The sequence below is a fragment of the Echiichthys vipera genome (assembly GCF_963691815.1).
Source record: "Echiichthys vipera genome assembly, chromosome: 19".
NCBI classification, from domain to species: Eukaryota; Metazoa; Chordata; class Actinopteri; order Perciformes; family Trachinidae; genus Echiichthys; species Echiichthys vipera.
This window is the reverse complement of record NC_139844.1, coordinates 23,770,568-23,784,370: the sequence shown is the minus strand read 5'-3', so window position 1 is coordinate 23,784,370 and position 13,803 is coordinate 23,770,568. Positions and strand designations below refer to the sequence as shown.

The window sequence follows — 13,803 nt, the reverse complement described above, 5'->3', positions numbered from 1 at the left end:
GAGTCAGGGCGCAGAAGGAACAAATGGCAACATGGATATCTGCTATTGCAACACAGATGCATTAAAAAGCTCTTACAAGTGTTTGCATCTCCTCTGACTCAGGGCCGTCCTGTTTAGATGTTTGTGCCGTCTCCAGCTGTTTAATCTGCTCCTTCTGTTTACGATTCTTCTCCAGGGCCGATCTCAGCTCCTCCTGATTCTCAATCATCTGTTGGGAAAACAAACAAATGAGATATAGATATATATATTTATACACACACACACGTGTGTGTGTGTGTGTGTGTGTGTGTGTGTGTGTGTGTGTGTGTGTGTGTGTGTGTGTGTGTGCGCTGTTCTTGTCTGTATATGTTGTAGCCCAGAGGCCCAACACCGCTGATGGAAAATCTGCATTTTAAAACCAGGACTGGCAGAGCAGACACATGGTAACTCACCATCTCCACATTGTCCTGCACATCCATCTGGAGCTGGTCTCGCTCTGCAGTGAGAGCTGTAATTGTAGAGAGCAGCTTCTCCACTTCCTCTGCAGAGCTCTGTGCACCCACACTCTGCTCAGACAGGAGAGCATCTTTCTCTGCTTCCACACGCTCAAGCTCCTGTGACAGACTCTGCATCTGTTAGTGGCAGAAATAATATTATTTAAATCCAGTGTTGTGACTTGTAATTTGATCTTCCTAACAACCAACTCTTTGATGACGCTGTGTAGCGTGGGATCATGGGAGTTGTAGTCCTTAGTCAACCATCGTTGCTGTGATTTGATGTGACTCAGTCATGAATAATGTTTACAGATGATAAATTAAAGCTGTATTTTCACCTTCTCCATATTTTCCTGAAGGTCCCTCCTGAGCTGTTCCCTCTCTTCAGTGAGAGATGTAACTGTAGAGAGCAGCTTCTCCATCTCCTCTGCAGAACTCTGTGCACCCACATTTTGCTGAGACAGGAGAGCATCTTTCTCAGCGCGCACACACTGAAGCTCTTCAGTCAGCTCATTCAGCTGGAAACATACAAATCAAAGAACTGGAGGTTACATTTACGGTGGTTCGACTTGATCTACTTTTCAATGCAAGAACAAACTTAAACCAGAGAATAATTCATGTCCGAGTCTTAATGTAATCCAACAATCAAGCCACAGCTTATCTAATAAATCCTCCAACAACTGCTGTTAGAGTTGGGTTCTCCGTGTTTCCTTCTTTCATTTCTATACTTGGTTTGTCTTGTGGGGGTTTTCATGTTGAGAGATGTGTTCACATGAATGTGTGTGTTTTTGAAAGTGTGTGTTTCTGTTTCCTGGTTCGTCCTTTCATCCACACTAAACACAACTGTTGCTCCTGAAACCAGAGTTTTCTGTTAAAGTGCGGTGTCAGCAGTCGTGTGGAGAGGGAAACCAGTGTTTGACATCACGCTGTGCGACGGTAAACTGTCTTTGCCTACAGCCTGAATCTGGCCTGTCTACACTTCCGGGTGGCGATGGGTAGCCTCCGTAGGAGATCACAGATCATGTTCACAGGATTTAAAAGATCCCCTGTCCAAAAGTTCCTGTTGGTTGTATAATATATATATGCACGACTGTTCTGAGTGAACAGGCTTTAAACAAAGAACTACACATTTGCACACATTTAACAGCAGTCAAAAGCCTGTGTGGTAAATGTACCTTAAGGGGATATTTTTAAAGTTTTTAATACTCTTGTCAACATGGGAGAGGACAAATATGCTGCTTTATGCAAATGCATGTTTATTATTATAGAAAAAATCCAAAAGAATGACAAATACTGTCCAGAATATTCCCCAGAATAACCTCAAACCTCAAACTTCATGCTCCAAAAATAGGCTGAAAGGGCAGATGGACCTCAATGTTACATTACTCAGCAGAGCTGGAGCCCAATATTTGACTATTTGGATATTCTTTCGTTGGTATTCGGTTTTCATTTTCATTGTTTTACACATTACTTAAAATAAATACTGCCTTCAATTAAACCAAAAAACAGTAGAAGCAGTGTCAACGTTTCATCCCATTGAGTCTTTACTGAATTTTGCTGTCGTTTATTAGTAATTAGCTTCTAATTTATGTATTCCACTGAAACACTGCAGCCTGTGCATGTTCGGAGACACTCCATACAGGATGACACCCCACCTACATGTGACACAAACTACTGTACATGTTCACTGTAGTATGTGCTTCATCCCAGTCTGACACTGTCCTTCGAGGACTCACCTGCTTCATCAAATTGTCCACCTTAGCTGGAAGAGTCTGGAGTGAAGCTTGCTCCTCCAGCTGAGCTCTGAGGGCTTCCTCCTCTTCACGAGAGGCTGTCAGATCTCGATTCAGTTGGGCCACTGTTCTTTCAAGATCCATGTTGTCGATCAGATCTGGAGACAGAACGTTTTACACCTCTCTTCTGATTTAACAGACTGAAAGTGCTTATAACCCGGATTTGCAGGGATAAAATTCTAAAAAAACTGACGTAAAAACCTACTTTTGGGGACTTTTCCATCCAGCAGAGAGCTGAGCTTAGTGTTTTCCATGAACGCCACATTCAGCTCTTTTTCCAGATCCGACTGCATCTTTCTGTAGCGGGACTTCCCCGTCTCAAGTTGAAAGCGCAGGCTTTGCACCTCAGCCTCCATCTGCTCATGCCTGGCATTCAGAGTCACCTGGAGAGGAGGTCATGACAAGAACCGTTAACTAGAAAAGAGACATTTACGGAAGCCCTGAGGGTCAAAACACAACAGCATTACACACACACACACACACACACACACACACACACACACACACACACACACACACAACTAGGGCTGTGACAATAACGCATCACAGCAAAGGCATTACGTGGCCACAATCAGACAACTGATTGGTATATTTACTAGTGATGTTCCAACTAAGGCTGCCTGGATATGTTTGAATGTCAGAGCTCAGAGGTGCACGGACGTCTCCTTCAGCAGAGGAATAAAAAAACACCTCTCTAATGACAAAGTTTGCTCAAATACGAGTCACTGTATTGTACAGTCGGACATTTTAGGGACAGAAACTGAAGAAAAGCACTTTTTTTGAGTGGAGGGTGAATTTCTCAACATTTTAACAAAGTATTTGGGCGTGTTAATCCCACTTACATTAATCTCCTCCACAGCCATCTTTTGAGTGCGCAGGACGGCCCATTCCTTCTTTGTGTCTTTGCTGAGCCCTTCAGCATCATCCAGAGAGCGACGGAGCTTCTCCACCTCCTGCACCAAGTCCTTACCGTTCTGTAAAGGAGGCAGCACGACAGAATGAGCCCATTTAAGGTCAGAGGTCACCAGAGGCGAACATGTTGCACCTATTAACAATGAAAACACATACCATACTCTGAAGTTCCTCTGCAAATTCAGTTTTCTTCTTCAGCGTCTCACACAGAGTTTCGAGTTTGTTCTTGAAAAACAAACAGAAAACATGTTTAAAAACTGCTGCAACTTTAAGGTCTGAATAATAAACATCTTACAAATAATAATCATCTTACAAATAATTAACATCTTACAAATAATCAACCATTTCTTCCTCACAATAGGCAGAAAAAACAAAACAAAGGGTAAAGCCCAGATGCCAGTTGCACGAACTGAGGGCTTTACCATATTTCTCGTCTTCTGACTACTCAGTGTTTTACACTACGTGCCACAAAACCAAATTTACTTTAATATGGGCACACACATTCATACAGTGATGGCAGAGGCTGCCATGCAAGGTGCTCACCTGCTCATGAGGATCTAATCTAATCATTCAGACGCACACAGTCACATCAAAGGGACAGCCTTTGTGGTAAATGTGGACTGAAGGAGCAAGGGATAAACCTGCTGATCTTCATATCAGTGGACGACCCGCTCGACCTTCTGAGACACAGCCACCATCGTCCAGACAAAAAACCAAAGTTAAGCCTAGCCTTGACCGCGCATGGTTTTAGTGATGCACATTCACGTGAATGCCCACATTGTTAAGAATCTCCCATTGTCGTACTAATGTGTAGCTAATCATTCATCATCTGCAGCAATATTATTATTATTACGGAGTGCTGTTCGTCATATTAGTGGATGATTAGAGTAGTAAAAGCACTCGGAGCCCATAGTGGATTAGGGTTAAAGGACCGTTCTGTAACTGAGTTGAACCTTTTTGTCATTTTACTGCACGGACAAAATACGCTTCCCCTGACACAAACGGCGACAGTTTCAAAACACTTAAGATTGAATACACCTGAGGGGGAACTCCTCCTCAGTACGTCGTCTTACCTGAAGCTCCAGACGCTGGAGTTCAGAGGATTCCAGGCTCTTCTTCAAGTTTGAGATTTCATTTTGCAGCTCGTTCTATAAGACGACACAAACAAAATGAACAAAGCGTAAATAAAAGCTGAACCGGTTCATCTTACCCTACTGTCCCTGGATCAACTCATTACCTCATGCTCTTTCCTGAACTCATCCTCCAGAGCTTCAAACACTTCTGTCTCTTTCTTCTCCTCCATCTCCTGAGACAAGAGTGCTTTCTCCTTCTCCAGAATTCCAGTCTGCTCTACGAACTTCCCGAGCTCCTGTCTCAGCGAGTCTCGCTCAGCAGCGACCAAGTTCTATAAAAAAACAATTGAATACATTTATTTCCACTTGAGGTGCAGTGCCCTAACGTTCTTTGCTTTCATCAGCAGCAGCTTCAATTCCTGTTGTTGTTGGATTATTTCCCGTCTTTTATCTTTTATGAATCTAAATATAGTAACAGCAAAAGTCCCCCTTATGACTGATACTAATATATAATACATGAATGTTTATAGCAGCACGTTTGTAGCAGATTATTTTCAAATAGAAATAAACAAATCATCCATGTGAAGAGGTTATGAAACTTTTGTTGTGTCGTGCTCGTACTCCTCCAGATTGATCCTCCTGGTCTCAGCAGATCCATCTGAACTCTGGTTTAAAGATCTTAGTGAAGGGGTGAAAATCCTGGTTTCTGATTGGATAAACCATCTGTCTATCACCAACATACGGGCCAAACCAACCAATCAGATGAGTGAAGCGTGTGACGTGCTAACAGCGTGGAGGCAAAGCTCAGAAAGGAAACAACATGTGGGTAAAGGAGATTTTCCCTTTGTGTTTAACGTGAATTTACGGATCAAAGACCAACACTGATTGGTTCGGTCGCTGCTCAAACGTCACCAGACTGATCTGAGAGAGAAACACGACGGAGCTCAGAGATCAGGATGAGCTAACTAAGATAGACTTGTTGGGCCTTTAAAGCCAGATTAGGTTCAACTGGCTGAGACAAAGCTTGAAACTATTTGTAAGGGAAACGGTACCTTTGAGTCACGAAACTGAAAATAACATTAGAAACAGTAGGAAACAAGTGAACAGGATTTCCTCCACTCTCACGGGCAAATAAGTAAAGTTGTGTCGTGAGTCATAGTCAGAATCACCTTCTCTGCATCCAGGGTTTCACAAAGCTGGATTGCTTCTTCAAACTCTTTGATCATCTGGAAAACAAGGTGTAGTGAAGATTAGTACTGAAACAAGCTAACACACACAATCATATGTAATTTTACACAGAAGCCAGAGAGAAGGTCAATTTAAACAGCATACATGTACATTAGTCTTTGGTTTAGGGGGGCTCCGTTCTGCCAGCCGTATCTCCAGGTCTTCCACTCTTAACTTAAACATCTCCCACTTTTCCACGGCCTCCTGTTTGAGCTGGGTCTCTGTTTGCAGCTGCAACTCCAGCTCGGCGGCCCTCTGTTCTGTCGTCTGCATCTTCTCAAGAGCCTCCTGTTTCTGCTGGGCCTCCGTTTGCAGAAGCAGGTCCAGTTCTGTCAGTTTGCCGTCTAACGTGTCCACCTTTGTCATGGCCTCCTCCTTCTGTTGACTCTCCATTTCAAGCTGTAGCTCCAGGTTGGACACTTTCCCCGACAGTTCACGCATACGATCTGGAGATACAAAGTCTCTGGGACTGGAACAAAAATCAAACATAGAGATGAATAATCTGTTTAATTACCTTCAAAAACTCAAAGAGCCACAAACGGCAGCCTGAGACCGTGTCCTAACTGACCACGAGTGACGCAGCCACACGGGCCGTTTGGAGCTGAACCTTTGTCCGATGTCCCGTCTCTAATTATTCCCGTCTTGTGCATGAAAGCGCTGGACGGGACGTGGCTAACAGTGATTAGCTCGGGGCAGTACAGTGAAGGCATTCAAAGGTCTTTTTTAACCACTAATGCTGCTGAAAATAACAGCAAACCTCTGCAGCAGCATGAGAAGAGTCCCTACACACACAACAAAGCACCAACGGGCTCCTTCCACTGTAATGGACTTTACTATGAGAGGAGCTGGTACAGGGGCCAGTAGGCAAGTCTTTAAAACACCCTTTAATAAACTCTGGCTTCACTAACTACGCTGATGACGCTTTGTTTTCTGGTATCGTTTTACCGTGCGACACTATTATGTATTTACATTTGCTGTTTTTCAAGTGAGAACAACTAAAAGTGTAAAATGAACCAAACCTTCGAATAGTCACAGAACTCTGACTCATCTCCATTTCATCTGAAGGCTCATCAGGAATCTCCCAGTGAGAGTCAAAGTCATCGTCATCTGTTAAAACACAACATGTTTGCATTTAACTAATGATCATAGCACAGTTTGTGTATAGGGCTGGGACTTTAACGCGCAGCTCATGTTAGCACAGACTGAACATGCTGCAGCTAACGTTAGCACAGACTGAACATGCTGCAGCTAACGTTAGCACAGACTGAACATGCTGCAGCTAACGTTAGCACAGACTGAACATGCTGCAGCTAACGTTAGCACAGACTGAACATGCTGCAGCTAACGTTAGCACAGACTGAACATGCTGCAGCTAACGTTAGCACAGACTGAACATGCTGCAGCTAACGTCAGCACAGACTGAACATGCTGCAGCTAACCATAGCACAGACTAAACATGCTGCAGCTAACCATAGCACAGACTGAACATGCTGCAGCTAACGTTAGCACAGACTGAACACGCTGCAGCTAACGTCAGCACAGACTGAACATGCTGCAGCTAACCATAGCACAGACTGAACATACTGCAGCTAACGTTAGCACAGACTGAACATGCTGCAGCTAACGTTAGCACAGACTGAACTGAACATGCTGCAGCTAACGTTAGCACAGACTGAACTGAACATGCTGCAGCTAACGTTAGCACAGACAACGCTCCTGACTGTCTTAGTCGATGGATCATTTTTGTTTCTGTGTTTTTGAAAAACATGGAGAAAATCACTCCATGTTTAACTGTTCATGTTATGCAGAGGATATTATTTTAAATATATTTGAAATGTTAGGTTTCCACTTTTCTTGAATGTACCGTACTAAGCTCTGTTTACTTTTTATAAACGGAAACAAATGTGTTAAGACGTAAAAGAGTTTACAAAAAGTTAGTGCTCACTGATAAAAATAAGCACATTTTGTTGCTTAAACTAATTTTGTGTCTATTCATTAAGTCATAAACCAGAATCCATTTAAATTGAAAAATGTTGCTTCTTGTGCCAAATATTGATACGTGATTAATTAATTACAAAGCCTCTAATTACTTAGATTCATTTGTTTTAATCGTGTCCCAGCACTGGTGTGGAATGTGAGCTGTGATATGCAGAGTGCACATGTATCTGAAGTGCTCGTCCTTACCTTCACCGATCTCCGTCAGACAGGAGCGGTCGGCTTTCCTCTTCCTACTAAAAGATTCTGCAAAGCTGAGGTCAAAGGAGCCCCCGTCACACTCCGATGGAAGGGCGAGTCTGTGCAGCTTTCCTCCTCCCCACGTGACGCGGCGCTTTGGCCTCTGAAAACAGGACCAGAGTCATTGTGACGATGATAAGACACAAGAGTGAGGGACTCCAACTCCAGCGTGAGTCTGTGACAACGTTACCTTTTGAACGGGACCCTGGTTTGAGCTGGTGACCAGCAGTTTGGTCAGGTTCCTGATCCTGTCCTCTTGTTCTCTCTGCAGTTGATCCTTTTCTTGGAGGATCTGGGAGAGGACATTCTTTTCTGTGGCTGTCGTCTGTGTGACTGAAGACACCTGTCGTCCACAGGCCAGGGGGCAGAAAGAGCTGTTATAATGGTGCTCATCACAACAGGAAGTGTCAGTTTCTTTTTTTTTTTAAAGAGCGATGACACTTGCCTCGTGAAGCCGTCGCTTGAGATCCACGATTTCATTGCGATAGCGTTTGAGCAGAGCCCCGTCATCGGAAACCTCGGTCACATGAGGATCGTTCTTCATTTTCTTCGCAGTGCTGGCAAACTAACAAAGACAGAGTTTGTAAAATACCTGCTTTGATTTCTCTATCTCATGTTTGCTCTAAATCTCACATAACGATGATCAAATAACTGAGGAGGAATGGTTTGATTTTTGTAAAACAGTGCACAGCCACTCGCTCCAGGACCTGGAGACAATTCAATTGGAAAAATATAATAAACTATAAAAATGCTCCAGACATTAGGAAGAAAACTGTATGTAACAACCATACTGGAGACTGTGGACACACATATGTAGCCCATATGCATATTTTCTGGTCTTGTAAAAGGATATTAGGATATTGGGATGAAATAAGGAAACGTTCAAGAACAATAATAGGAGATACCCAAATCTTGTAAGATACTTTATTAGGTTATTTGAAACAAGATGTAATATAAAAAGATTACGGAAATCTTGTTCTGCTATCTGAAAATAAGAAGGCAATATCAGGGTAATGGTGTAAAGCAGAACCAACGACCGTGGAGCACTGTGGAAGAAATATTTCTAATGGAAAACAAATACACAAACTTCTTATTTCAGGAAACACCATCACCACTGGACAAAACGAGGGCACTGCTGTGAGAATGACTGTTAAACCCGGACACTGTAATTATTCTATGAAAATTCAGATAAAAATATGTTTAAAAAAACAAAACTGCACTCTCTGGACGGATGACATCCTGCATGTGTCAACATGGTTAGGAAGATAACCGTATCAAATGTACCATAGTTACCATTTATTATTACACTATAACAGTTGAATATCGACTTGTCATGGCGCTGTAGATTTATTATTAAGGAGTGCAGGAAAGAAATGTGCATATTTATTGCACCAACCTGCAGAGTGCTGAGGGTCTCCTCTAGAGTGGCAGGAGTGATGGTGCAGATGATGACGGTCTTGGCGTTCCCACCTAAGGAGTTCTGCAGGATGCGGGTCAGCTTACTGTCTCTGTAGTTGGTGAAACCCCTGAAGAGACAGAACGGTATTCAGCAACTGTCAGCAGCTTGAACTGATGTTCAACCGTAGACTGTATAAAACATGGACGCCGTCTCTGTGATGTCTCCCGTAGGTTTCTGAAGAGCCAAAGAGAAGCTCCCCTGCTAGAGCTGCTGACCCCCGCGACCCGACCCCGGACAGAGGCTGAAGATGAGATGCTACATGTGCTGTGGCCACAGAGGGAACTACCACATCTGTGCATCTCCCAGTCGGGCTGTGACGACTGTTTACTCACTTCTGGCTTTCGTCCGTCAGCTTCTTGATCACCTGGCCGAGTATGAACAGGCTGCGATTGATATTGCAGCCTTCTTTAAAACGTGCGCCTGTGATATGAAAAGAGAGGGATCACTGTCAGTAAACTCTGACACAGAGTCAGTGAGCTGAAACAGTTACGGAGCCAACTCCACCTTACCTTCAGCTCCTGTTTGACTCGCTCTCTCAGATCCAGCGAGATCCACTAAATTCTGGAAGAAGCGGAAAAGTTGTGAGTGAACAAATGACACCAACAATGATACAGACAAGAAACTAGCCGGTAAAGTCGACCCAAAGACAGAAGACAAAAGGGGGCTAGCTTACCAAATGAGACACAATAATGGCTCCATCAGCATTTTCACCCGATGCTGGGTCGCTCCTTTCTCGGCTTTCCAGGATCTAAAAAGAAGAAAATCATGAATAATCATAATTTCCCCGTAATGTCTACAGACGCATTACTATTTAATTTAACTTACCATTCTGAAAATAGTGTGTGAGCGGCTGCTGCGCTGGTTCATTTTGGTCTTCCCATAGTGACGGTTCTCTGGAGGCAGATGGGGAAGAAAACACAGGCTGTTAGAGTCGGCGTCGTGGAGACATCATGCTCATGTTCACTGATCTCAGATCTTACTTTCTCCTTTACGGATCCAGGCCAGAGCTTGTGCAGGAGACGTAACCAGTTCCTCCGTCAGCTCGGAGACGTAGATGTTTTTCTGCAGGATTTTCAAGACACAGTCACAATGATGGTGTAAAAAAGGAGGCATCAGGCATTCAGTGGTGCTAAACTTTCAAGTATTTTAATAAGGAGCAGAGGCCGAACATTATCACTTAAGTGGCATAAAGACCTCCCAGGGTCTTTTTCGGCAAATTCAGTCATCAAAAAAGCCACTGAGAGCATTTTTTTGTGTATGAACGATAAACAGAGGAACCCTGGAGAGTCGCTAACAACACCAGCAGTGGTCGGCTGTTAGCTAACACCGATTAGCTCAGGGAAGTACAATGAAGGCATTCAAAGGTCTTTTTTAACCACTAATGCTGCTGAAAATAACAGCAAACCTCTGCAGCAGCATGAGAAGAGTCCCTACACACACAACAAAGCAGCAACAGCGTAGTTAGTGAAGCCAGAGTTTATTAAAGAGTGTTTTAAAGACTTACCTACTGGCCCCTGTACCAGCTCCTCTCATAGTGAAGTCCATTACAGTGGAAGGAGCCCATTGGTGCTTTGTTGTGTGTGAAGGGACTATTTGCTGTTATTTTCAGCAGCATTAGTGGTTAAAAAAGACCTTTGAATGCCTTCACTGAGCTAATCACTGTTAGCCACGTCCGGCTGAGATGTGGGATGATTTAACATCAGAATGACACTTTAAAAGACTCCATCGCGTCCACACATGGTCAGAAACATCAGTGAAAAACCTTTGTGGAGAGATTTAATACCAAATAGGCCATGAGCCAATCAAGCAAGAACACACTGATAATCTAGAAGAAACAATATTTTACACCAGAATTAAACTTTAAGTGTGTCTTGAACGCTTCTCAGACAAAAGGTGATTATAGAATGTTTGAGATTCAAGTCACTTGTATTGAAAGAGCCAAACAAAACTACTACAATACTATATCATAGAGACTACAGTCTATGACTTTCGTTTGACACTTATTTAGCGCAAACATGAGTCGTTTGAAAATCCCCTTACAATCATAAAGGATTCAGATCCAAGCCAAAGTCCTAAACAGCCCACTTACATTGATTGTCTCTCGGACTTCCAGGGGTTTTCTCTTCCAGCTGTCGACGAGCAGATCACTCACAGTTTCGTTGTAGATTTCCATGTAAGACACACGAAGAAGAAACTCCTTATTTGGATTCTTTTTGGGGCAAAAGAGAAACCATTGGTTAGAGTAAACAGTGATTACACAACAAACTGTGGCACGTGACAAGAATGAAGTACTCTTCTTACATTTTTAATGGTTTGGAAGACGTCCTCCACAGCCAGAGGAATCACTCCAGGGTTACGCTCACTCCCCATCATGGTGAAGGTCTTTCCAGAGGAAGTCTGTCCGTACGCAAATATGGTTCCTGTGGATCAAACACAGATATATCAAAGCGAGCGATACACAAAAACTCCTCGCAGCTACAGTGAGTGTGTGGAGCAACACATTACCACAAGGTGCATTCAGATACATTACATACCATTGTATCCCTCCACAGCGGAAACAACCAGAGGCTTTGCAATGTTCTGGTACAGCTGATTAGTGGTTTCCTCCTCTGTGAACACTCGGTCTGCGAAGATAGAAAAGTGAACGTACAGTAGATTACGATACTATGACTACACAAACGAGCTGCAAACAATTTTCTTTATCTTGTTCATGCTGCAAAACATACCAAAACTAAAGCTCTTGGTGGAATTCCCATCATCAATCTGATTTACGGATTTCTTATCAGCTTTCCAGAACAGCTGGACGGGCTCTGCGTTCTCTGATGCAGCAGTTTCTTCCCTGTAACACAATCACATAATCAAGACACAACCAGGAACATGGACACACTTCTGTTAAAGCAGAAGGCGCAAACACACTAAACAAACTCATACAGAAGGCAGGGTCTGTTGTTGGCTCTAAGCTCGTCACCCTGGAGGAGGTGGTGGAGCACAGGATGCTAAACTGCTGCTGATCACGGACGATGTCTCTCATCCCCTTCACGAAACCCTGGAGCAGCTTCAGCAGCAGACTCATCCAACGCTGCCTTCAAGAACGCCACAGGAAACAGTTCCTACCTGCTGCCGTCAGACTCTACGACGCTTCACAGCAACGCTCAGGAAACACACATCATTCAAGTGACTGAAATCTACCACTGTCATTAAAAATGCACCTCTCTCTCTTTATCCTGCACCTTAAACTCCACTTAGTAGATTGTAATATACACAGTCCAAAGACGTGCAGGTGTTCGGTTCATTGATGACTCTAAATCACCCGTAGGTGTGAATGGTTGTCTGTCTCTGTTCGTCTCTATGTGCCCTGTGATAGACTGGCGTCCTGTCCAGGGTGGACCCCGCCTCACGCCCGATGTCAGCTGGGATCAGCTCCAGCCCCCGAGACCCCGACAGGGACAAGAGGCTGAAGATGAATGAATGAATGAATGTATATCTATCTATCTAAACCGTTTAATTAGTCAGTAATATCACAGATCAGGGTCTTTGCTGCGATTAGTTCAGATTTTATCGGCTCGGTGGTGATTGTGGTGACAGAAACTGATCACTCACTTGGATTTATTGATTTTTATTTTGTATCATTTGTCTGAATATGCAAAGTCATTTGTAACTGAAGCGTCATATCAATATAGACCTTTTTATAAGATGTAAACAAACCTTCTAAAACAGTCCCAAGTTATTTCCTGTTGCAGTGAATGAACGGCATCCACTGACAGGAAGTTAACAAGGACCAGGGGTGTTGCCTAGCAATAGAACTCCATTAAAAACGTCTGTAGTTCTGTCTTCATCATAAAAAAATATATTATTCAAAAACAAGCCTTGAGATAAATGAGGAATATCAGTCTCTGTGTCGCACAAGTGGTTGGACATAATTCAATAAAGTGGTTTGAATGCAGAATAGTATTTTATTGTGAATATTAGATGAATGTTGACTATCAAACCGACTTAATACCGGGGTAACACCCAAACCCACTCACGCATATGACGTTAATAACTCATGTGAATCACCAGGTTGACTCTAATATAATTAGAGTATAATATAAAACAGCTAGTTTGCCGGTACAGGCGTTAAACGGTTATTATTAACCCGTTACAGTCCGTGTTGACATGTTACCGCCTTTTCTGTAACATTTGCTGGAACAAAGAGTTTTTAGTACTTTAGTGAAACTGTCCCAAAGTCGCGTCCTTTAGCGCCGTTAGCGTCCCGTTAGCACGAAGGCGCTAAAAACGACGCTAAACTCACCTTTCGATGAGTCTCCGGACTCTGACGCAGACTCGAACCGCGGACTCCGACATTTTGAATGTGTCAGCGGAAACCCCCGGTGCCCCGGTGAGCAGACTAACGGCGCATATCCCGGTACCGACCGACTCACTTTAACGGACCGATGTAACGACAGCGTTTAAGAGCGGGTTCGGTTTAAAATTCTTCTTCGTCTTGTTTTTGTGGCGGTTGGAAAACAACTTTATGGCGCTTTACCGCCACCAACTGGTCTGGAGTCTGCTTCTTCTTCTTCGTTTTTTATTACGGCGGTTAGCGAAGTTTGAATTACCGCCACCAACTGGTCTGGAGTCCGTTTCTTCTT

At 43.5% G+C, this 13,803-nt stretch overlaps 1 protein-coding gene across 1 annotated transcript in view; it reads right to left on the bottom strand.

Annotated features, from left to right (window-relative positions):
- The window catches only part of cenpe (centromere protein E), a 30,121-nt gene extending 16,534 nt beyond the window's left edge, over positions 1-13,587 (bottom strand). The window contains exons 1-26 of the mRNA XM_083933944.1: positions 13,464-13,587; positions 11,899-12,011; positions 11,707-11,796; positions 11,474-11,592; positions 11,262-11,381; positions 10,153-10,234; positions 9,998-10,065; positions 9,846-9,920; positions 9,682-9,733; positions 9,505-9,592; positions 9,110-9,239; positions 8,159-8,278; positions 7,904-8,056; positions 7,663-7,816; positions 6,498-6,585; positions 5,584-5,980; positions 5,421-5,477; positions 4,416-4,583; positions 4,252-4,326; positions 3,335-3,403; positions 3,109-3,240; positions 2,472-2,649; positions 2,210-2,364; positions 812-991; positions 432-611; positions 77-208 (exon numbers count right to left, since the gene is read on the bottom strand). Of these exons, the coding sequence (XP_083790070.1) occupies positions 77-208; positions 432-611; positions 812-991; positions 2,210-2,364; positions 2,472-2,649; positions 3,109-3,240; positions 3,335-3,403; positions 4,252-4,326; positions 4,416-4,583; positions 5,421-5,477; positions 5,584-5,980; positions 6,498-6,585; positions 7,663-7,816; positions 7,904-8,056; positions 8,159-8,278; positions 9,110-9,239; positions 9,505-9,592; positions 9,682-9,733; positions 9,846-9,920; positions 9,998-10,065; positions 10,153-10,234; positions 11,262-11,381; positions 11,474-11,592; positions 11,707-11,796; positions 11,899-12,011; positions 13,464-13,516 (3,228 nt within the window). The 5' untranslated portion in view covers positions 13,517-13,587. The remainder of the gene's footprint in view (positions 1-76; positions 209-431; positions 612-811; positions 992-2,209; positions 2,365-2,471; positions 2,650-3,108; positions 3,241-3,334; positions 3,404-4,251; positions 4,327-4,415; positions 4,584-5,420; positions 5,478-5,583; positions 5,981-6,497; positions 6,586-7,662; positions 7,817-7,903; positions 8,057-8,158; positions 8,279-9,109; positions 9,240-9,504; positions 9,593-9,681; positions 9,734-9,845; positions 9,921-9,997; positions 10,066-10,152; positions 10,235-11,261; positions 11,382-11,473; positions 11,593-11,706; positions 11,797-11,898; positions 12,012-13,463) is intronic.
- Between the last annotated feature and the right edge of the window lie 216 nt (positions 13,588-13,803).